General features: G+C 43.3%; 1 protein-coding gene across 1 annotated transcript; it reads left to right on the forward strand.

Moving 5' to 3' along the window:
• The first annotated feature begins 11,619 nt into the window (after positions 1-11,619).
• Positions 11,620-16,383, forward strand: neurod2 (neuronal differentiation 2). Its single transcript, XM_022739503.1, has 2 exons — positions 11,620-11,939; positions 14,527-16,383. The coding sequence occupies exon 2, from the start codon at positions 14,534-14,536 to the stop codon at positions 15,602-15,604; it is 1,071 nt and encodes a 356-aa protein (XP_022595224.1). The 5' UTR covers positions 11,620-11,939; positions 14,527-14,533; the 3' UTR covers positions 15,605-16,383.
• Positions 16,384-22,349: the final 5,966 nt, after the last annotated feature.

Here is a 22,349-nt window from a genome sequence, read left to right on the forward strand (position 1 = left end):
GTGGTGGTAGAGGAGGTGGAGGGGGAGGAAGAAGAGAATACAGGTGGCTGGAGGGGTGGAACAGAGAAGAAGGTCGAGGTTGTATATGGCACTCTGGAAGCGCAATTGCTGCCTACAGAGTCCAGAAAGACATTAAACAGTCAACTGAGTGTTTATCCCGCCAGTCAGAGCAAGCTGAACACGCCAGCATGTTATTTATTCACTGTTTCCATGCGGGGGTGGACAAGGGGAGGTGGGGGTTTGATTTTTAAAGGGTTTGTCTGGACTCTGCTACAAAGCCACCACTGTCCAAAGCAAAGCACCACCTCCACATGCCTGCAGGTGGCAACTCATTATTGCATCTATATGAACCCTATGACAAGCTGGATATGCCAGACAAAATACAGACTAAGCAGTTGCTGAATGTTTCTGAAGAAATTAAAGCTTTTTCAGTCACTTGCTGCCATTTGATTTTGCTCCAGAGTAGTTGCATAACTTGTAGTGTGTTCGGTAGGAATTGTGCAATATTTCATGAGGAATGTCTAATAGGCTCTGTTAAAAGCCCTGCTCACTACAGGCTGCAGAATTCAAGAAATCATCTAATGAAACCAGTGACTGAGTGATTTTTGTCAAAAGATAAGGTGATGAATCAACAGCGGAATATTTATTATTTCAAAGGTGACCCAATCAGGGAGCGAGGAGATGTTTTTTATTAATAAGGGAGGCCTCATGAAGCTTTGAAGGCACTGTGTCTAAGTAGGAAATAAACATACGTGCCCTCCAGTGCCTTTGTTATCCATGTAAACAAGTAAACTACAGATTGTATAGAGAGGTGAGATATTACCATCATAAGAAAGAGTTGATTAGCTGGTGTCATATCAGCACTGTGGTCATTAATACCAGCAAGACAAAGGGATGAGTATCAGTCAGAAGAGCTCCCTCCCCTTATTGTACCTCCAGTGACTGTGGACAGGAGAGTGGAATACTTTTTTGAAGGACCTCTGTGTAGGAGTTAGTGGCATCTAGCGGTGAGGTTGCAGATTGCAATGAAATGGATTCCCCTCCCTTTCTAAGTGTGTAGGAGAACCTATGGCGTCTCTCAGGCAACGTTAAAATGCAAAAGGCCCTCTCTAAAGCCAGTGTTTGGTTTGTCCATTCTGAGCTACTGTAGAAACATGGTGGCGCAACATTGCGGGCTCGGTGGAAGACAGCCATGTTGCGCCACCATGTTTCGACCTATGTAGACATGAAAAGCTCATTCTAAGCTAATACACAATGATTATTAGCTTCAGGCGATTATACACAAATTATATCATAATCATAAATTTCATACTGTGTATGTGTACATGTGTACACACTGGTCCTTTAAATGTTTAGGTACTTTATTAGATAGAAAGTTAGTTTTACAGCTATGGAATGAGTAAAACTTTTAAGAACATGGAAAATATCTTGCCTTTTCACATCCTATGCTTCTACAGCATACAATGACAGTGGACTACGCACAAAGGTAGACTTAAAACTACAAAAAGCAAAGCCCACATCAACTCATTTAGAATACCATATGTCCAGAATATCCTCAAAATACTTTAATGAGTAACTTCACATCGTGCTGAAAGCTGGTGTTTGGCTGCACTTTCTGATTAAAAGTCTGTTCTGACCACACATATGGGTGTGGTCCAAGGTGTGCTCTGCTGTCCCTTTGACCACACCTAACAGTGATGTCACATGGTCCTGAAGTACACTTGTAGATCACTACAGCTGCACTGTGGGAAGGTAAACAATTTTCAACAGGACAGGTGTTAAATTTCTCTTTAAGGAAATGTGTCACATCATCTGCCACTTTCTTGCAAAATTCCTTTTCCAAATATTTGTAGCTACTTCATCAGCATATGCTGATCAGTCTATAGCTTCTGTGTACTGTCTGTTTAAATTTCCAAGTTTGGACAATAAAGTTTCTGCTCTGTTCTATTCAACTTTATTTGTATAACTAAATCAAAAGAGTTTCATCTGCAACCCCAATGAACAAATCTGGTAGGACAAGCCAAGATAAAACTGGAAAGAACATGAAAATCGTCAAACACAGGCTGAACAAGCAAGTGCAAGGCTGGCACAGTAAACATAAACAGGATGATCAGCTGTGATCTGAGAAGCCAGTGTAAGAAGAGGCATTTAATCTCCAAAAATAATTACAATTCTCTGGCAAAATAAAATGTGTATTTCAGGCTTGGTTTGAGGATTTAGAACCCAAAGTAACTGCATATAAATATAAAGATGACTGAATATAAAGAAAATTAAATAGAACATGTAATCATTTTATTATTGATGTCTACTAAAATAGATTTACATGCTTCAATGCTCCAAAAAGACATTTTTCTTATACTGTACATCTTCTATTGCTGTACTCCTCTGAGGATTCTCTGTCTGAAAGGCTTTGTTAGATCTCTGGGCTCATTAAGGCCCCTCTCTCCACTCTGGGCTCTGATTGGTCAATTTGCCAGCGGAAACTTCAAGTTCCACCCATGTCTTGCTTTCTAGCTCAGCTGTGGACAAATGGTTGTGGCTGTTACAATGGTATCAGTTCCGGCTTATCAGTTTGAGCATACATCCACAGCACCAAGCGAACAATTCGTATATAAGTGAATCAGCGCCATTTTTGATCCGGCATCCTGCTCTAATAATACATCCATGGTCCGATCTTGAATGGGAAGATCATAGATCCGATCCACCTTCGCAAGCTGCACTGGAGCAGGAAAACAAGTACACCCACTGCCGGGCAGGTGGAAGGAGGGAGGGAAGGAGAAGTACTGCAACTAAAGTCGCTCAATAAAGTTGCTTGACAGTCTGTAATGGACTTCACATGACAATAATCATAACTTCAAATACTTTTATGAAAAACCCTTTTGATTTTTTTTTTTTTTGATGTGTGGACACTTACGGACTAAAGGAATATAAATAATGGAGGAATGGACAGACAATCAGACTTCACCTCCGCTTCAAAGGTGGGAAGTCACCACAGCTGGTTTACAGTGCTGGTAAATCTGAATGAATTCTCCTTCTGCTCATAGTTACTGAAAAATTAAGTGAATGGTTAAATTGTGGGTAATTTATCCAAGCTAAGGAGGTAGCCTACAGCATGTCAATATTGACAAATGTTAAAGCATTTATATCTTTGAGCATGTTGCTAAGCTGCTTTGCCCTAATGGGATCAGGTCGCCGTTGACGCGGTTATAAACATCACAAATCCCAAAAAAATAAAGCAGAACAGGTTGTGAGCCTGAGTCTCCCTCTGGGCAACATTGCGAAAATCCAGTGTCAAATTGTAGTTGTAGTTGTGAAGTAGTCCTTGAGGTACTGGTGTTGTCTGTTCCCCATTCAAATAGTGTTTCCCTCCCATTACAACTGTGTTTCCTATAGCACCCTCCTTTGGTGGTTAGGGTAAGGATAAGGTTACATGGGGAAACACTCTCTAAAATGTTTGGAACAGTGGAGGGAACCGTGGTACAAATAAATTCCAGCCACTGAGTTCTTTGTGGTTCATACAAAGTAGATTTCTCCAGGCAAGACAATGTCTTTTTGGCATGGCTACAGAACAAAAAAAAATGGCCTTCATTTTTAGTAGTTGTGTGCTGTGCTGCATATCAAGCTTGCAGGCAGTGTCCAGCATGCAGGTGGATGGCATAAAAGATCAAGGAAGGAAAGCCTGGACCCCCAATGAAGTGTTTCATCAAAATGAGAAAAAAATAGTGTATAATAGGTCACATTTGTTCATAAAAGGTCCATAATGGTTGCTGGAACGCAACCCTCAGTGACAAAGTAAACCTGTAGGCGATGTGCTGCACTGTAGTTTACAAATAAGAAATTAGCTAAATTTGCTGCATATGAACCTGTATTTATGGTTAAAAAAATGTTGAACAGAAATTTAAATTCATCATGCTGCATAATACATACCGGCTGGATTAGAGCACCAGAAAATCAGATTTAGGGCACCAGTAAATCAGATTGTTTAGAATTCAGACAACACATTCTGTTCTTGGGGAAATCCAACCATGTTTACCCCTCGGGGTGGTTTGCTCTGCCCCGTCTGCTCATCGTCTACAGCTTCATGAGAGCAGTTAGGGTTAGGTTGGATTAAAATGTGACGCTGTTTGGCTTTCTTGAATATGGAGAAGTTAAACACACTGACAAACAACACTATGTCAAAGCAATAAATAAATGTGTATAACCACAAACATGAGCAGTCTCCTCCTCTACCTGTATGGATTACCAGAGTGACAAATTGTCAGGTAAGCTCTCAAATCTACTAACACAGAAGTGTCAGAGCAGCCAGGCATTGTGAAATCCCCGGGCCGCCTGTCATATTAACAAAATGACTCCACATTCTGACACACTGACAAGTACAACAAATTGCTCTCATTGGAAACCAAATAGCCGGTCTTCACTATATGAACTCATTCATGCATAAATGGATTAGCAAAGAAAATCACTTCAATTTTTATGTCCTGTGTGTATCTCATTGTGATGTTTCCAGTTGTCCTGATGCTGTGTCACTTTAATTCACTGGTTAATATTTGATCTGTTATTTGTACATTGTTATGTAATAGCCTCCCTACAATGTGTTTGTGGGTTTGAATACCCCTGGGGGCGACTGTGTTTGTTTGTACCTCTAATTAAGCCCAATGTGTCATTTGCTCTGCTCGCGATGCTGCTATGTGTATTTACAGATATTGTTAAATTAAGCCCGTCTATATGTAGGCCCACATGTGTCTGCCTCTATTTTTATTGCGCTTTGCCATGTTTATACATTTTGTTTCAAGCACATCATGAAATCACTGCTTTGGCAGATGCAGAGGAAAAACTTCCTGAAGATAGATCACACTTGCAGCCTGAGAACACCAAGCTTGATAATAACTCCAGCAGCAAGTGGGGACATGCTGTACAAAATGTGTGCCATGTGAGCTATACAACACGCGCACGCACACACACACACATACACACACACACACATACACACACACACACACACACATACTGGAGGCACTCCAGAGCAGCTCCAAAGACAGATTGGGAAAAAGAGTGTAATGCTATCTACTCCAAAACGGGGCATCTTGTAGCATGTGACAGTGGAACAAGAGCTGACAAAACCCTCCCTGTTATGACAGGCCCCTCAGACCCCCTACAGATGATACCCCACTCACTATAGAGACAGAATACATTCTCAGTGTGTACTTTGAATGAAGTATGGCAAAAAACAAAGGGAGCAAGAAACAATATAAGGGGGACGGGGGGGATAACATCTAATCTAACAAATATCATTTTTAGAGTCCACTCCCAAACCCTTCTCTTTCACACTAGCTAATTCTCTCCACCTACCAGGCGCTCCAGCAGTAATAAGCCGATACCTTCACAGGGGATTTCAGGGACAAACATCACTGTAAAAGGTGAAATATTCCATTAATCAGGATCACAGAGAGGCTTTGTACTGTCATAGCAGGTGTCCTGGTAATTCTACTGAGGGGCACAAAGAGGCATTGCCTGCCAGTCAACACCTCACTTGACCGCTCACTCCCCCCTCCCCCCTCCATTCAGTTATATAATATACTATCACACAATAAGTACATAGTGCTGGCATGAACAGCTATAGACAGCTACACCTGGGAATCAGTATCAATCCATAGTTGTGTTGGTGATGAAGGATGCGAACGCTCCATCTGCTGTCCTGTCGGTGTAACTACAGGATGGACTGAATTGGAAATCATGATATCTTATTGACTTGTTTGATCTCTTCTTCTTCCAGAAGTCATTCACATTCATTTCATTGATCCTTAGCTTTTTTTATTTAACATTTTCTTGTCTTTAATTGGTTTACTTACAAACAACTCTTCATGTCTACGTGTACTTTTATTAATTAATTTGGAGGTGTGAGGAACTTTTCAAACAAGGGTTATTAAATTAAGATCCTGCTTGCTGTTTCAGCAGCATGGGTGTTTGACTTAAACTCATGTTGTTTGATTGAAGGACGGTTTCTTCAACCAGTAGGTGGTTTCTGCTGCAGCACTATACACACAAGAGAAAGACATGCCCCAAAATGGTGCACTGAGCAGACCAGGCGAACAGAGAGGGGATTTGCTCTACAGCTGCACTTTTATTATTAGTATCAGACACCCAGGAACTAATATCCATCTGGAACATGTTAGGGATCATCCCTGAGAAATCAGAGAGAGAATAAGGAGAGATATCAGGAGAGAACAGGAGATGAACATTTAAAAAAAAAAAAAAAAAAGATTTGTGAAACAATAGCGTGGGAAAGTGTATGCTAGTTTAGCATCAGTGTGGAAGGTTGACTACCAGAAGAACCATGTTGGAATCCACTGCAAAGTGATCAGCTAACAGTTTCATCCTACATTATAAAGACATTCAGTGTGAATATGTATAACTAATCTGCTCCAAGGTCTCAGTCTCTCAACCAAACCTATTACGTGGGGCCGGAATGAATCCTTAAGATATAAATGGGGTCGTGTGGTCTTGTCTTTTTAGGTGGTCTTGTTAACATGGGCTGGCTGGAAACTGGAAACGCATAATGCAAATCATTTCCCAGCTCCTCATGGCCAGTACATTTTATGTAAGCACTGTGACAGTAACAGTGACAGTGCTTTTCTTCTTTGGGCCACAAGAAAAAAATGTAATTAATTTACTTGATATAATTTAATTTTTCTCTTTTAATTTTGGTCAGTTTTATGTTGTTGTTGTTGTAGTGTTTCTGTCTGCTAAAAAAAAAGACATATTTTAGACAAAACATTTGCTATAGACAACCATTATTACCAGACTAATAGTGTGTGAGTGATAAACATGACAGGTCTACATAAATTCCAGTAGATGGCAGCCTTTAGTTACATTTGGCTCTTAAAAAAAAGGCTCATCTCATGTTGACTGGTGAGAGCTTCCCTAATGGGGTTGAAATTAAGACTGAGCTGCTCATTTAGGATGAAAGCAAATTTAAAACCTGTCACTACTGAGGGACATTGAATAGATGGATAAATCACTCTTAACAGGCTGTGGCTGCATGCAAACCGAGATACAATGCGGTCAGAGAGAGAAAACCTTCGGATACATGACGAAGACCCATGAAGGTGAAGGAAACACTGAACTGAAGTGACACTCCTGAAAAGGTAAGGGAGTGAAAGATACTCTTAAACTTAAATTTGGAGGTTCTAGTGACGTAGGGAGGGAAGGGAATAAACAAGCAAACAGAAAAACAAAGATGAATGTGAAAAAGGACAACGGGGGGATGAGTGTTTGTTTGACTGACTCCATACATGTGTGGGTGGGTGTGAGGAGTAAAGTAGGGTGGGGTGTTGGAGATGTAGCAGGTGGAAGACATGGTGGAGGCAGAGACAGAGAGGACGTGGCAGTAGGGCAGTGATTTAATTAGCACCCTCTACCCCCTCCAGCCCTTCACTCATAGCATCAATAATGCATGCCCCCTTGTTTCCACTGCCATAATTAATCCTCTCTTACTATAATTAAAAGCCAAAAATCCCACAAGATGGTTCAGCTTGGCCAGGCACGGGTTGGGTTGGCACGGGAACTGATGAAAAACTCTGGAGCCTCACACACACACCCTGTGGGCCGACAGATCGACAGACAGACAGACAGACAGACAGACATGTTGACAGAGAGATCAATAGTCAACCCAACTCCAACACAGGCAGAGCGAATGAGGCATGAAGGCAAGCTATAATACCCGGAGAATGTGACATGCAGGCACATTAAATGAATGAAATTGACAGACTGATGACATGAACCACTCCTTGAAAATGTGCTTTCCTGTACCGTGTTTGTGAATGAGCGAGAAAGTGAGGGAAGGGAGCGAGCCAAGCACAAAATCTACCGACCCCAGAAAAGGAGGACGGGTGTACAAGTGCACATACGCACACACACACACACACACACACACACCTCTACACACTCACACATACTTACACAGGCATCCTGCTCCCAGATGAGGTTTCATCTCCGCTGCAGCCAAGCCAGACGAGAGGGAGAGGTGGAGCTTTCTGATGCTGCAATTAGGACCACACTGTCTGGGCGAGCAAACAAGAATGAATATTTCAGTCCGGAGATCTCCATGGGTACCTATGGTGGGGGCCTGGCACACCTACAGACACACACACACACACACACACACAGACAGATACACAGCTTACCACGGCTGCCAGAATTATTCACCTCCCAATCACAGATGCCACAATTATCACATCAGTATCACTGCGTAAACGGTGCCAACTGTTATGCTCATTGAACTATTGTACAAGGTTTACAATATCAGTATAAATATGCATCAGTAGGCGCAGACGCATGTAGCTGATGGTTTCTCCTTCATGAAAATAGGTGCAATGAGCATCCAAGTTTGGCCACGTGCCAGGGAACAGCACAATCGGTAGAGCAGAGGTCGCATCTCATATGCAACCTAATCTATTTTTCCTCCTCTTTCTCTACTTTTCTCACCTCCTCCTCCAGACTTTAAAGTACTCACCTCACTCAGTCACCTTTTCGAGGTCTTCAGCATTTTTAAACGGTGCTTCACTTCAGAGGCTCCAGTGTGCACATCCTCCACCACAGCACACACTCCCAGCCACACACAGGACTTGTACAGTAGGAGCACTCCCTCCGGTGTGGGTTCATTGTGGATGCTCCGCGCAGCCCTCCTCCTGCCCCGCCGTCCTCGGCCCCATCTCCACTTGATTTATCGCTCTAAAATACCACTGCACTAATTAGTCAAGTAATTAATTAATAGGCATTTGCATTTGTGCATATGCAATTAGGGGGCTGGAGAGAGGAGAGTGCAGATGGGGTCCGGGAGTCTGGTGGGGGTGGGTGGGTCCGTGTGTGTGTGTGTGTGTGTGTGTGTGTGTGTGTGTGTGTGTGTGTGTGTGTGTGTGTGTGTGTGTGTGTGTGTGGGTGGGTGTGCTGTATTTCATATTTGTGCCAGCAGAAGTTTGCACTTCTTCCAGAAAGACAAGTGAAGTGCAGGTCATCACCTCACATGTCTGACAGTGAGAAAAGGAGGAAGGGAGGGGGAATATGACAAAGGTGTGGAGGTGTGGCTTGATGACTTTGAAAGGCTATTGGGTGTCATTTGACCATAGAGGGAAAGGAGTGATGGAGATTTTGATATCTTAAAGGGGAAGGGCTTCAATTTTGCATTTTGATTACATTCATTTAGCCTATGAAAAAGCACAGCAGGTGGCCCTTACTTAAGACTAATCCGCATACAAACAGGATGCAAAGTCATTCTGAAATATCATAATTCCAAACAAGCTCTCCTTCAGCGTTTCAATATCAGATCAAAGCCTCCCTGATTGGAGTTGCCTTGAGCTCAGTGCTGGCTAAAGCCACACTGTTGACATTTAGCATTTATTTTGGCAAGGTGACCTGAAGGTTGTTTGGGACTTGTTGAGAAGCATCAACCCCCCATGGCCGCAGTCCTCGCATCTCCCCCCACCCCCTTGTCAGTGCAGCTGAGGTAGGATATAGGGCACTGATTTGGCCAGCAGTGAGGCTTGATGCCCCTCTACTGTCCCTGCACACACACACACACACACACACACACACACACACACACACACACACACACACACACAAACAAACACGGATACAATCACCCCACCATGGTTTGGTGTAGTGCCAGGTTACCATCCCCTCATCCCATAAGGGATGAGACACATTAGTGAATGTGCAGCATCACGGCTCCCTAGCCACAGCTGCCACACTACTGGTGACCCCAGGGATGACCCTGCAACCCCCCAAATGCTCCCTCGGTTGTGGCTGCGGAGGAGACGTAGGGGTGATTCAGGCCCAAGGACATGATGAGCTTCTATCAGCTATTTCTCAGCTTTCAGGTCCCTGTTCCCTGGGTGTTTTTGTGCCAAGTTGGATTTGGTGGTCATCGAGCTCATTTCTCCCACATTAACTCCACTAATGTCTGCTAAATAGAGAGATCTCTGAGCTGGGATGGACACAATGCAGCAAAGCCGACATGCTGGGGGGACGAGAATGCTGGTGGCGAGGAATTCTTGCATGTTCGCCACCGATGTGCCAGCATGCCTCCTCCTAAATATTGGGCACCTCTGCCAGCTCCTACTAGCACCAATTCCCTGTCATCTATAGCCACACCCCCCTTCCTCCTCATTTTTCATACATCCCTAGTGGGCCTGCACACCTGGGTCTCACTTGCTCTCTCTCTCACCCTTTTTTCAGTATGTCTCTATGTCTCTCTCTCTCTCTCTCTCTCTTACGCTGGCCCCTGCGGGCGCCCCTCACTCAGCACTGCACACTGGAGACACCAGCAGCTCTGGCAAATCCTACACATTCAGACACAGCTACCAGTAAACATTTGATCTTACCACTGAACCACATTGCACTAGTCCACACACACACACACCATACATGCAGCAGAAGCCTGTGTAATATTATATCTTTTAATCTGACTCATTCGTGGCTTTGGCAAGGGGGTCATCTACACCCGGTGTGGTGCCCACAAGAGTCAGAACAAATCACAATTGGTTTTGGTTGTCGTTCCTCTGAATACATGGAAGCATAATTTGATCCAATTAGGTAAATAAATAAACAATATGCCTTCTGTTCCACAGCCTTAATGCACTTATAATGCATCCCCATCCCCCTACCCCTGCGCTGCCTCTGAACCAGAGATGTGGTGGAGGGTAAACCTTGCAACTAAACCCATCATACCCACCTTTCATTTGCCAAAGAGTTAATTGATTAAATTATATAATAGGCTTTAAATAGTATTATTATATTATCCTTTTGAACTGATAACCAGTATATAAGAATAGAGTCTTTGACATAGGATAATTGATTGATTGCTTGTGTAGATATGTTTTTATAGGCTGGAGGTCATAGTTAATCGAGTGTATTGTCACTTAATGCATATAAAACTACAGTATTTTATAGCTTAGACACTTCAAGTGTGACCCTGAGGTGTAACCACTACAACGCTCCTATTGGGAGTCACAATGACTAAGTAATACATCAACCTTATCATTTTTCATTGTATATTTACCTCCTATAGTATCACTATAACCGTCCTCATGGTGAGTGCTGGAATATCTGTGCAGCTCCCCTCTAAATTACATTAAACACTGACTGGTGAGTTTGGCAGGTGAATGAGAAAATTCACAGGTGTGACTAAAAAAAATTGCCTACATCCCTTGAAGCAGCAGCACAGGTCAACAATGATGAGTTTTGTTGTTCCACCATTTTATTTTCTCCCTCTCTTCTGTTTTTCCTCCTTTTTTCTGGCTGTGTGAGCGCTAGCGCGGTGACAGATGGCGGAGCCCTCCTCCTCCTCCTCCTCCTCCTCCACCACCACCACCACCTCCTCCTCTACCTCCTCCTCACCCTCTCTCTCTCTCTCTCTCTCTCTCTCTCTCTCTCTCTCTCTCTCTCTCTCTCTCCCTGTGTCTCTCTTCCCCCGGGAGGGCAAATCTCTCCGAATGCGGGCGCATGTCAATCACCGGGCTCTCATGTGATGGCTCTTGCCGGTGACGTGCCAGCCATATGGGCGCTGGCATCACAGCCTTAGCTGGTATGTAACCCCGTCCCCGGTAGCTCGCGGTCGCCACACGCGCACTCACTCACTCATACACACACATACACACACATATGTACACACATGCATACATGCTCACTTACTCCCTCACACATATACACACAGACACGCCAAGACGTTCACGTTCACTCACAAGCTCCGGTTATTCGAGTGCGCGCGCTGGGAGAGAAGCACCACGAAACAACTCGTCAGTGAGAGAGAAGCATCGCGCGCTGCCCGCACCTGCACACTGATGAGGAGCGTTGCTTCGCTCGTGCGGTCCTTTAAGATGGTCTGAAACTCAAGCGCGTTTTTTTCTTCCTCCAATCCCCTGTGAAGAGCTCGAGCTGAGGTAAGTTGGAACATAAACAACAACACTTGCTGAAAAAAACAACAAAAAAAACAAAATCAGGATGCTGAAGTGCCGGTCCAAAATGGAGGAGAAAATTATCTAATAAAAAGATGAACATGTATGTTAATGAAGGTGTTCATCCGCGTTTTATACAATTCTAATATACTTTAATAGGGTGCCGTGGTGAATTAAAGCACTTTTATCGCTTATCATTTGCAGGGTAAAAGGTTAATTTACTGGCATGAATCCATATGGAATCTATAGTCGCATTATATCAGTGACTTTGCTCTGGTATGTTCGTATCGATCCACGGCACGTAGCCTTTGTACAGTGTCTGTTCTGGTGACGGCACATTTTGAAACCCATTCTACCCAAAATGTCATAAATGCACATACACGGAATTTCCATGTTTGCCAGTTTATTAGATTTCTGTATGGGCTCGCTTGGACAAATAGCTCTTCAGTTCCTCTCCCTCTCTCTCTCTCTCTCTCTCCCTCCCTCACTCTCTCTCTCTTTCTGCGTGCCCTTCAACTTTTGACATCCAAATCTACCTGGATTATAAAAGCTAAGATCAAATACCACGCTCGAGTCAAAAGGCAAGCGTCTCCCGGCCCCGATTTCACTCCTCTACAGGATCACAGGGAGCAAGTCCTGAAGACTGGAGTAGCCCCTTTACAGCAGCAGCGGCGGCGGCAGCAGCGCGCAGGCTGTAAATAGATCATATCGGACACTAATTTGATTTAGAGATTCCTGCGTCTGGACCTTAAACCAGAGAAACAAAAGACTATGAATGTGCAAGATCAGATTTTGTGTGGAAGATTTTGGTCTCAGCTCCGTCGCCTCTCCGAAGGACGTCCTCGGTCTTAATGGGAGATTTATTGATGATTTTGTCGATGATTTGCATGTTCAATCTCGGAGCAAATGAAAGGGTGGGACAACGCCATTGACTGTGACAGGCAGTGTGCAGCAATGATTTATCTCTGTTTGTCCAGTCTCTTCTTCAGCAATCCATCTCCACACAACACTGTTGAAAGCGCAGTGGAGTAGATGCAGTGGATTTGCAAGCTTTGACTATTTGTGCCTCACGAGTTGTGTGTTTTTTATATTTAACGAGGGCTAAAAGGATACAAGCGATTTCCATCTGTAAAGGGTTAACGCTGTCTAAAAAAAAAAAAAAAGGTGCTTTGAAATCATGCACTCGTGCATATTGAATTACGTGTGAAATGTATTTCGTGTAAGCTGCACGCTCTGTTAATTAAACGTTGTTGTGTTTTTTTTCTTCTAATTGAGCAAACCTCCTGAGCCTGAGATTTCAAAACTAGATTTTGCCCCTGGCACACCCCCTGAGATAATTAACCAACCATCACAGCCTTTACCTTAACCGTGGGCTGCGAGTCTATCTGCTGCTGCACTATAACAGGGGAAGGGAAGTGAAAACATGTTAGGGAGGGAGCCAATGGAGGCTTATTGAAGCTGTCAGAGATCACCTCTTCTCTCTGTTGCCTTTTTTTTTTCCTTGGATGAACTGATTTTACTGATCAAGTGGTAGGCTGACCAATTTGGTTCCTTTTTTTTCAAATGCATTCAGCATGTTTGCGTGTTGGTTAACTGTTGATAGTTAATTTGCTAATAATTTTTTAAATTGTGGTTCGTTATAGCTGAGCCAACAGTGATTTTTTAAATATTTTAGTATTATTAATTAAGTATTTTCACCTAAAAACACATTATTATTATTATTATTATTATTATTATTATTATTATTATTATTATTATTATTGCGATAACATAAAAAAGTGACTTTTTTTTGGTATAAATTATAATTCTGCTACTTTTCCTCTTGGCTGTGCTGCTCACAGGCCACGATATTAAATCGCTCTGAAAGTCCTTTTCCAGCTTGAGTTAGGATGTGTCTATAAGCCTTAATTTAATCATCAGCGTGACTTTAAACGGAGCTACAGCCTATCAATTAAATAAAATCCCTTTCGCCTCCTCCGAGGAGAGAGGTGTATGGTGTGGATGAATAGTGCTGGAATGCAGCCAGGAGTGTATATGGGCGTCAGGAGGAGTGAAAGTGGGGGCCCCCATGGGACCTGTAATGTGGCCCCTGCCGCTGGGACCCGCTGCGAGAGGACGCGACAGGGCACACGGATGACAGCAGGGAATTAAATGGGGATCCGTCTGGCTGTAACCCAGCGCAGAGCTTTAGGGGATGATTTCTTTTTCTTTTTTTTTCTCTTTTTTCTTTTCTTTTTTTTCATTTTACACTTGTTGTCCTTTAGGCCAAAATAATGAATCAAATATATTTTTTATGAGAAAAAGGACAAAGCGTCACTGTGTTAATGATGAGATTTATTGACCTTACACATTTTAATTTACTCTTCCTCAGTAGAACTTAATAGCTGGGATGTATGTAGTGACCTGCGCGAGCCAGTTTAACCTCGACCTGTGTTGTGTTTCTGCTGTAGATTCTTATGACACAATTTTGTTGGTTTTCTTGTTATTTTCTTATTATGAAGCCACACAGACTCTGTGTCCATGCCCTGAGCTTGTGAGGCCTCATTTTCGATTTCATTTTCTTTCCCTCCAGAGCCACAATGTTGACGAGGCTTTTCAGTGACCCCTCGCTTCTCCCAGACGTGCAGAAATACTCCGGCTGGGCGGAGGACAGTGACAGCGAGGATGCCAAGATCAAAGATGAGGACCATGACACACAGGACGACATGGACTCCTCTGATCTGAGAGGAGACAGCAGGACGCACTCCGAACACGCTGGGGAAGACGACGAGGACGACGAGGTGGAGGAAGAGGACGACGGAGAGGACACAGAGGGGGAAAGACCCAAGAAAAGGGGCCCCAAGAAGCGCAAGATGACGCAGGCCCGAATCGAGCGCTCCAAAATGCGACGGATAAAGGCCAACGCACGAGAGCGGACCCGCATGCACGACCTAAACTCTGCGCTCGACAATCTGCGTAAAGTGGTGCCCTGCTACTCCAAAACGCAAAAACTGTCCAAAATCGAGACGCTGCGTTTGGCCAAAAACTATATCTGGGCCCTGTCGGAGATATTGCGCAATGGTAAAAGGCCCGACCTTGTGTCCTACGTCCAGACGCTGTGCAAGGGTCTCTCCCAGCCAACGACCAACCTGGTGGCGGGATGCCTGCAGCTGAATTCCCGTAACTTCCTGACTGAGCAGCAGTGTCAGGAGGGAGGCAGGTACGGATCTGGCTCCTTCTCCATGCACTCCTACCCCTACCAGTGCGCACGTCTGTCCAGCCCCCACTGCCAGCCGGGCTCGAACTCGCATCCGCTGAGGACGCACGGCTACTGCTCGGCTTACGACTCTCTGTATGGTGGAAGCGGATCCCCGGAGTACAACAGCCCCGAGTATGAGGGGCCCCTCAGCCCGCCCCTGTGCATCAATGGCAACTTTTCCCTGAAGCACCAAGGCTCCGCGTCCCCCGACAACGAGAAGGGGTACCACTACTCTATGCATTACTCCGGCCTGCCTGGCTCCAGATCCACCGGGGCCCACAACCTGGTGTTTGGCTCCTCAGGGGCCCGGAGCGGCATTCACTCTGAAAACGTCCTGCCTTACCACGACATGCACTTACACCACGAACGGGCCCCCGTGTATGATGAACTGAACGCGTTTTTTCACAATTAAAACGAGAAGCCTGTTGTGCGTCCCCTTGCAATCAACAATCTATCCACGGCACACTTTTTTGACAAGCTTACCCACCAGGATTTAGGCATTCTGGAGAGATGTTTCACTCGTTGTCATTGGTGTTTTTTCCTTTAATTTATTCTGTATTGAACTTGCTATAGTCAGGGATGTAGTGGAGGGAAATCCACCTAACCCACAATCTTATTTATCCAGCTTTTTCAGGCTGATATAAATCTCTAAGAGGAAATTTGATGATAAACAAATCATATCAACACCTGAGGATAAAGGAATTTCAAGTAATATGATGTTTTTAAAATGTGATTTGTGTTTGTATTGGTGGTTGTTTGCATTTTGATGACTGGAAGTCAAAGTTTACCCACTTCTTTATTTACCACTACATCACTGGCTACAGCTACACACCCTGACATTGGCGGTGATTTTCTAATAATATATCATTAGAAATAAATCAGTGAACAAGCTAATGCAAATCACATTTACTCGCCTGTACGTGCCAGATTTGGGGAGGGTTTTTTTTTTTTTTTTGGAAATGGTCAAATTTAAAGAGGAAGTTTAGAGGAGGGGAAATGCTGAATCGAGAGTGATGTGCTTAGTTGGGTAGTTTTAAAGGAATCTGTTCTCCAGCAAATCAATCCAATCGTTTCGCATCTATGCAAAACCCAACGAGACTACAGAGCGAGGCAGCGAGGCCCAGGAAGACACTGTATGTTTCATCAGCACTGTTGTTCCACGCACGGGTGTGTGCGCGCGCGCGCACACACACACACACACACACACATACACACACACACTCACTTGCACACTTGAATTAACACACAACGAATCTGACAATGGCTGGGCTGGCCAAAATGTTTGAACTTCTACTTCTTCAAAAAAAAAATCTAAATATAATGAAATCAAACTTTTTTTTCTCATTTTCGTTTTTTATTCTTATTTATTATGAATCTTTTTTCTTCTTCTTGAGCCATTGCACTGTATTTTCATTTCAAGTAAATTTTTATTCAATATTTTCATTTTAATTTGCAATCTGCTGTTGAATAAGTTATTATTATTATTATTATTATTATTATTATTATTATTGCACGTATTTATTGTGTTGTTTTTTGTAATTAATGTTAATAGTCCATGAAAATGAAGGGATCCCATGTGTTGCTGATCATTTTTTCATAAAATTCAAGTCTTTCAACTTTGTATTCAACCAACTGTGTGGTAAAATAAAATGACAATAAATGAGACTGTGCAACTTGATTTTTTTACACCCATCGAACAACCTTGGCTGTTCTATTAAACCTGCAGCATTATTTAAATAACTTGAGTTTCCCTTCACAATCAGTGGAGTAAATGTGTATTTGTATAAAAAGGTGCAGCTTAAAGCTTTTCTGAGAGCATTAGTCTGCACGAGTCATTGTGTTACTGGATGAGAGGAGGCTGACCAGGCCCGGTGCCACAACCTGCAGGAGTCCCTCACAGAGCCTCGGGGCCTTTATCTCATAAAGTGGGACAGGAGGAAGAGGGCAGTGCTGTCATTCTTCCCGTTGAAGTGAAATGGTGCCAACGCGTCATTTTTGCTTGGCAGACAGTTCAAAGTTACAAAACAAGTCTTTAAAAATGTATGGGAAGATTTTAATTGCAGACCTCGGGACGAAAACAGATTTGGTGTAAATGTCTCTACAGCAGACTGATGAGAGTCTGGACACCCTGCTTCACAAATACAAATAATAGGCTACACATTCAATGATGCCAAGCACTGCACTCAAGGTCATCGGGGTAATAACGAAGGTCTGCTTCATGTTTTCTTCACCATTAAGACTCGATCCGTTTCAGCACCGCGGAGAGCTCCTGCAGCTGCTGCTCCGTCCTGACTTTAAACATTTTTGGTAAAAATACAAATAATCCGAACATACTGTTGACAACGTGACACTACTGCCACACATAATGGACCTGTCACTGTCACCACAATGCTTTAGACGCTGGAAATAACATTTGAGGAGGTATTTACATCCAGAACACACACGCGTCCTGCAGGTCTGTTCACACCAGGTTTCAAAGCATAAGAAAAAGGCAAAACAATATCACGTCAAGACATAGAAATAATAAAAACATACTCCAGTGTTTTATTACATATTTTTTTAGATGCCTAATATATTCCTGAGGTGATTATTAATTTAGGAGCTAGTAGACCTACTTGTTGAAAAGTGAAAAAGAAGTTATTTCTTTGTCTTTTGTAAATAAAATGATGACCTGTGCGGCAGTGACATGACATCAATACAGACAACATGCACATATCTGCTGTTTTAAAATGGTCCTTATCTTTGGTTTCCATGCTTCGATAATGCATTAAACATCAGCTATGAATTATGAAGTCGACCCCCTTAAATGGTTTCACCTCTTTAACTTTAAACACACATCTCATATTTATACATTTTATATGGAATTATAAATATTTATCTGTTTCAATCAATTCGATCTGTGTGTTTATTGGATATAATATAAACATCACACACACATTAAATAACCACATATAGGAAAGGTTAAATAATAATATCTTTTCTTCAATATTGAAATATCAAATCATATTTAAAGAAAACTGGTGAACACACACGCACACGCACACGCTCACACTCTCAACGACACCACACACACACACACACACACACACACACACACACACACACACACACACACACACACACACACACGCACACAGTGCAAGGGGCAGCCGTTGCCACCCCGGCTGGGTTTGGAGCGCTGCCCCGGGACCCATATGTTCCCCAAAATGTCCTGGGTGCTCTCTGCTGCTGTACGGACACACACGCGCTTTGGGTGGCGAGTGATGGTGACCAACAGTTTATTACTAATATCAATATCAATACCTGAAATAGCTCAACTCAGATTATTATTCCGTCTCATTTAAAACAAAACTGCGTGGATCACAGCTGAAGCTTTCGGCCCTGGAAGGTTTAATATTGATCTTGAAAGATTATTAATTAAATTAAATTAAAAAAATACAAGAATGCAATTGAAAACCCACAAGATGGATATTCATTTTTTCTGGAGCAACTGACCATACATATTTGCCAATAATTTCCTGTCAGTCATCAATAATTCCTTTGTCCCCAAGAAGTGAATCTCTGAATGTGAAAGTTTGGGCGATAAAGAAAGAACTTGTGCTATTAAAGAACATACAAGAAGCCACTTCCTGTGTGTAAGACATACAGTATAATATAGAATAGTTATTTTGAAACTAGTTTTAATAAAAAAGAGCAACAATATTTCAACACAGTTCGACTTAAAGTTAAAGTAAATAACAGGCTAATTTTACCCAACAGATCAATACCGTTTTCAGTGTTGGTTTTTCTTTGAAATAATACTGAATTACAAAATAAATCCAGTCTGTAACTGAGTTTTTGTAACGAAAAAAAAAGGTTCTTAAAATAAACGTATCTCAAAATGATACAAAATAGAAAACGATAAATGAATTGAATGAAAAGAAAACATCTTCATTTTTTATGAAATAAAAATATGCATTGAAAAGTCTCACACTTGTGGCTGCATCAGCTTTTCGTTATAGTTATAGTTATACATTTAACCAATGCAAAAAAATATTTTGTAGATGATTTGTAAAATATTGTTAATAATTCTTAGTCAGGTTTATTAGTGTTTTCGTTCTTTTGCTGCTTGTTCTAGTTTATAACACATTTCACGGTCCAGTCCTTCAGGTTCAACATAAAAGCACGACTTTATACAACATGTTCCGTTTGGCAGGTGCTTCTACCTGTGAGTGCATTCATTTAGTCTGAGCTCCTGGTGGGAATCCAACCTGCAGGCCCGCAGTGTTGGCTCAGGTTGTGGGTTTTAAACCACTGAAGAAACCCCGAGGCCCACTCTGCTGTTGTGTTGTGTTTCACTCTTGTGCTCGTTTTTTAGGCCTCTATATTCTTTCTGGCCGCATCAGCAAAGAGTAAAAAAAGTTGCATGCATTTCTGGAGGAGCCAACCCAAAAGTGAAGGCAGCCAGCAGTGGGAGAGGGCATCTATCAAAATACTCCCCGAACCCCCCACCCCACCCCTTCCACACACACACACACACACACCACCACCACCACCACCATCACTACCACCTCCTCTTCCTCCACAGTCCGGAGAGAGCGAGAGAGAGGGAGGCTGGCAGGCTGGCGGAGGAGAGCCGTGCCAAGTCCCTTAATGTTCCCCAGCAGCAGCACCAGGAGCTCCGGAGAGGACAACCCAGTGTGTGCGCCAGTGTGCCAGTTCACCGGGCCAAAGTGGCACTGCTGGGAGGAGTCGATGTTTCTTTCCTAATTTTTGCAGCATCTGTTCATTATCCAGGACGTTTAAAAACGAGAGCGCTCATCCTGAGTAACCCTTCGCCACACACACACACACACACACACACACACACACACACACAGAGACACAGAGAGACACACACACACAGATACACAGCAGTAAGGCGGTTTTGTGAAGAGTTGGCCTATGAATATGCATATTTCCCCCTGATGTTATGTTGTACATGAGCTCATGCATTGAAAGAAGGCTGTGCTGCAGCCTCAGAATTAAACTTGTGGTTGTTAACAGTCCTTAGATGTGGTAACCTTGTAACATAACAGATTAATGACACACACACACTTTCTTTCTCTCTCTCTCTCTCACACACAAACACACAAATACAGACACACACAGGCAAACACACACACAAACACACACACAAACACACAAACCCAGAAGCCAAATTTTAAAGAAAAAATGACAGATTTTTAAATAATTTTGATTAAAATCCAGTTTTTTGCAGTTTGTTTTTTTAGTGTTGAAGAAAATAAACTTTTAATTCAGTAAATAAAAATGTGTTAATTGGACAAACTCACACTGTGCGTGTGTGTTTGTGTGTGTGTGTGTCATGCCCTTAAAATTAACTAATAATTACATTTGAAAGCAGTGCCACACCTCTGTTTATTAAAACACAAACACGCAACAATAACTGAAGTAACACAAAACGACTTAATAATCACTCCTGATGTGCCAGAACATGAAGGAATTCACAGGTGTTCTTATTAAATCGCATGATTTTACACATTTCAGCAAAACCTTTCCCTTTATTTTATTTTTCTTTTGAATTAATCCTTTAATACTTTGCTATCTAGCATTATGCGAATTAAAGTCTTAACTTGCACTGCAGACAAAAAAAAAAAACTTCCAGTGGCACTCTGTGCTCCACTCAGGATGAAAAGTGAGTGAATGAATCTCGCTGTTTAAATTATCATGTTCATGCCCACTCTTTTTCTCACTCAACTTGGTAGGAAAAAAAATCAAGAGTGTTTGTCCGACATAACAGTCAATAGTGCGATTATCAAAATGTCACAAGTACTATGGTGTGAACTCCAATTAACGTCTAGCTAAAATAATAACCGAGTGTTTTTTTTTTTTTTTTTTTTTACAAAATGCAGATATCAGCTGATAATATGGATATAAAATATGTGAGAATTAAAAGCATTTAGGATTCAATGAAAAGGAAAGTAATGTGAATATTTTCAACTATCTGTCAGTGATTAAAAACAAAAGGCAGTGCAGTTGAAATGGGCAGAAAAAATACAACACACACTCACACTGATCGCCCATGCATCTGAATAATTTATGTCTATTAAAAATGGCAAGAATAAAAGGACATAAACACAACACTTGGTGCATTGTGAACTTATCTGGCTCGTGCGCTCAAATGTTCCACATGTGCGCAGAGGAAACAATCGCGCAGACTTCGGCCAACCTCTTTGCCAGACTGTAATGCCAGTGCCCCCGCACTGCCAGACAAGGGGAGCGGGCCTGTCACTGGCAGTCCATTCAGAGCAAATTCCACAACATCTGTTTGTTATCACACAATGGGGCACGGTGCGGCACGGGCAGTGGGGCAGAAGACGAGGCAGAAGCTAAACTGAGAGTGTGCTATACTGCTGGAGGTCCTGCCAAGGGAGAAACAAGGGCTCCAGGAGGAGGAGGAGGAGGAGGAGGAGGGAGTGTGGTGGGTGGGAGGTGAGAGGGGCAGGGAAGCACCGGGTGGGGTGGGGTGGGGTGGAAGTGTTTGTTCAGAGACTTTGACAACAGAGAGCGATCAGAAAGTCTTCTTGACCTGTCCGACAGCTCTCTCCCTCGGCCTCTGTTGAGGTATGCTCCGGAGGTGTCCGGCGGCGGGGCGTGTCTGGCCCGTGTTTAGGAGGTTAAGTAGGAGCGTGCACGGGGACGCAACTGGATCAGAGGCGGGGGTGTGTAGGTAGGGTGGTGAGGAGGTATGTGGGAGAGGGGGGTGGGGGGTCGTTCGTTGCTGGTCTGCACAGATGGCATGTGTGCGTGCATGTGTGCGTGCGCGTGTGTTATGATAGGGTTGGATGATGCCCTGGTCACATGGGCAGCAGTAATTGGCCTCCATATTGACCAGTTTGCAGTGCTGGGGGGCGGGCAGTCTCCCAGCTGGACCTGTCAGATGGCATCGCATCCACCTCACTGATCACCCCCCGGACGACCTCCGCACCTCTCCCCTTTTCCCTTTCATCTCTCCCTTCTCCTTCATCCCTTCATCTCGCCTTCTCTCCGTCACCTTTAATCTCCCATTGCCCGCCTTCCTCTGCCGTCACAGGGATGACCTGCTCCATCCATCACCGTCCACTTCCCACTGCTTCTCCAAACTTAGAGCAAGGACTCTGCATCTAGAGCATGGACTC

Source organism: Seriola dumerili, unplaced genomic scaffold (genome assembly GCF_002260705.1).
Source record: "Seriola dumerili isolate Sdu_G_001 unplaced genomic scaffold, Sdu_1.0 BDQW01000044.1, whole genome shotgun sequence".
Taxonomy (NCBI): domain Eukaryota; kingdom Metazoa; phylum Chordata; class Actinopteri; order Carangiformes; family Carangidae; genus Seriola; species Seriola dumerili.

What these genes read in the sequence shown, in the direction of transcription:
- neurod2 (XM_022739503.1), top strand. Translation starts at nt 14,534, where the DNA reads ATGTTGACGAGGCTTTTCAGTGACCCCTCGCTTCTCCCAGACGTGCAG.